This window comes from Mytilus trossulus, chromosome 7 (genome assembly GCF_036588685.1).
Source record: "Mytilus trossulus isolate FHL-02 chromosome 7, PNRI_Mtr1.1.1.hap1, whole genome shotgun sequence".
Classification (NCBI taxonomy): domain Eukaryota; kingdom Metazoa; phylum Mollusca; class Bivalvia; order Mytilida; family Mytilidae; genus Mytilus; species Mytilus trossulus.
This window is the reverse complement of record NC_086379.1, coordinates 51143595-51146012: the sequence shown is the minus strand read 5'-3', so window position 1 is coordinate 51146012 and position 2418 is coordinate 51143595. Positions and strand designations below refer to the sequence as shown.

At 31.9% G+C, this 2418-nt stretch overlaps 1 protein-coding gene across 1 annotated transcript; it reads left to right on the top strand.

The window, feature by feature from the left end:
- Positions 1-1233: 1233 nt before the first annotated feature.
- LOC134727119 (mediator of RNA polymerase II transcription subunit 27-A-like) lies at positions 1234-1710 on the top strand (the record flags this gene model as incomplete). Its single annotated transcript, XM_063591502.1, has 1 exon — positions 1234-1710. A coding segment is annotated over one exon (459 nt), but the record flags the coding sequence as incomplete, so codon positions are not given.
- Between the last annotated feature and the right edge of the window lie 708 nt (positions 1711-2418).

Genomic DNA, 2418 nt, shown 5'->3' with positions numbered 1-2418 from the left:
AATCATATGAATGGATGACAAATGCAATTATGCACTGTACCCATAGGACACAGAGTGATGATTAATTTATTGTGGAAAGAAGAGAAGCGACACCCAAAATGAGGTCTTCTCGTTTAATAGTATAGATGCTATCCTTTTTTCAAATATGTAGTGAAGTACACCTTCTAGGGTGCGCTCGACTTTAGTAATCTAATCTCGGACTTAATACGAGTTTTGTTATGGAATAGTTGTTACATTGTAATGACTTTTTGTTTACAATAAACGCTAGCACATTAAGAAGTGTGTAAACTATGTTTAAAATTTTATGATAAAAATCTCTTTTTTCAAGTCTGTAGATTTTAATATATTTGCCACAAAGTCCCGTTTTCTGAACGAAGTTTCCTTTATATTATATATGCCAATATGACAAATCTCTATTGTATCATTGTTTTTTTTAATTTTAATACACAATTTCATAATACACATGGCTACAGAAGGACTCATAAATCTTAAATTCACGACGGAGAAGTGGTGATGTTTTAGAGTGATACCATATACACGAGTATTCATAAGTTGAAAACTGTCATGTAATAAAAAGAGTGTACCAATGGGTATAAAGATATCAAACATAGAAAGACATATATTTAAACCTGAAAATAATCTATTAAACACTAACACATAGATATTTTCTCAGATACGTCAACGTATCAGAAACGGATACGATACGTCTTTAAATGTCCCACTTCTATTTGATCGATTTTGAAAGTTATTAGGATACGTTCCGTCTTCTACTTTCCTTGGAGTTCGGTATTTTTGTTCTTTTACATTTGATTAAAATTCTAATAACAGTCTTTTGATCGCTTTGTTTAAAATTAGCTATAACAACCGCAATCTTTGTCGGTACATGGTACCAGCTAATTAATTGAGTAAAACAGGATAGAACTCTATTAATCTTTCTGTTTATACAGCAGCAGTAAATGTTAAAAAGAAATGCATATCAGCAATTACTCACTGATGAGTCTTTTGTAGACGAATCGTGCGTCTGGCGTATACTATATTAAATTTTAATCTTTGTATATCTAGATAAGTTCATGAGTTCTTTCTACCTTGGCGTTTAGGACCCATGTTGTTCACAATGGAAAAAACGAAACTATAGTCTATCAATACTCAATAAGATATCCAAGAACTATTTCCATGTCAATTAAATGTTAATGTTTCGATACTAGATAAATTTCGAACTATATGATTTGATAACATACAGTAGAAACAGTTCTCAATAGTTTAGAAAAACATTTACCAGATACCAGTATAACTGTATCCCGACCAAATGGGAGTAGTTGTGTGTTACAGATAACTCTTTCCAAGACATTGAAGGCAGTTTGTGTATTGAGAGGTTTTCTCATAGAATATGTTAATGTGAAAGGTTATAATGAAGATTTTCTCTCAAATGATGGAAAGATAGACTTATGGTCAAAGTCACGATATAAAGTATTTGAAAAGGTATCAGATCTAATGATGGCTGGCATACAGCACTACTATTACCCACAGATGCCAGAAATTACAATCAGGACATTCATACAGCAATGGTTTAACTCGTACAAGACATTATTTTCTGCACCATGTACCAAGTGTGGTAAACATTTACAAGGAGGATTACCTCCTGTATGGAGAGATTTCAGAACATTAGCACCATTACATGATGGATGTAGATAATAAAGATATATGTGTACAAAAAAAAAAAGAAAAAAAAAAAGTTCATGAGTGCAAAGTACGATATAATATACAAATCAAAAGCACTTAAAGTGGCTCGGGCCTATTCGAAGTTTCTATCAGAAGTGACGTGTTTTGTTACTATACTCTTTACAGAAAGTGAATCAAATTGGTCGAAAAAAATAGGGGGTTACGGCCCATTTAAACAGGTATGTAAAAGGGACAATTTTTCAATGAAATGATATGGAAAATATGACCTATTTTTATCGGAATATAAAAAAGAGTTGTATGACACTTGGTCCAAAACTTGAATATAAAATGCTGAAATATAGGCTTCAAGGAATGATCAAATAAACAACATAGGTCACCGATAAGGAAAAAAAATATGCTTTGCCTTTAACCCCAAATTTTGGCGGGAAAATGGTGAAATTGGGAAGAAAGCCATGATTGTTAGCCTTTCACAGGTAGATATAATAACGACAATATTTTTTAGTGACAAAACTACAATGATTTGACATTTCTTATCAATCAAAATTTTTAAAAAATAGTGTCGAATTTACAACACATACTTTTCGTGGGCAATGTAACTCGTGCGTGAAATATGCGCAGTCGAATATTCCCGATCCACCTTAATGTCTGATATTTAATGAAATAAAATACATTCGTGTTGTTTTGGTTAATTATCGCTAAAGATGCACCAATTAAGAAAAGTTTGTTTTTCAATATGTC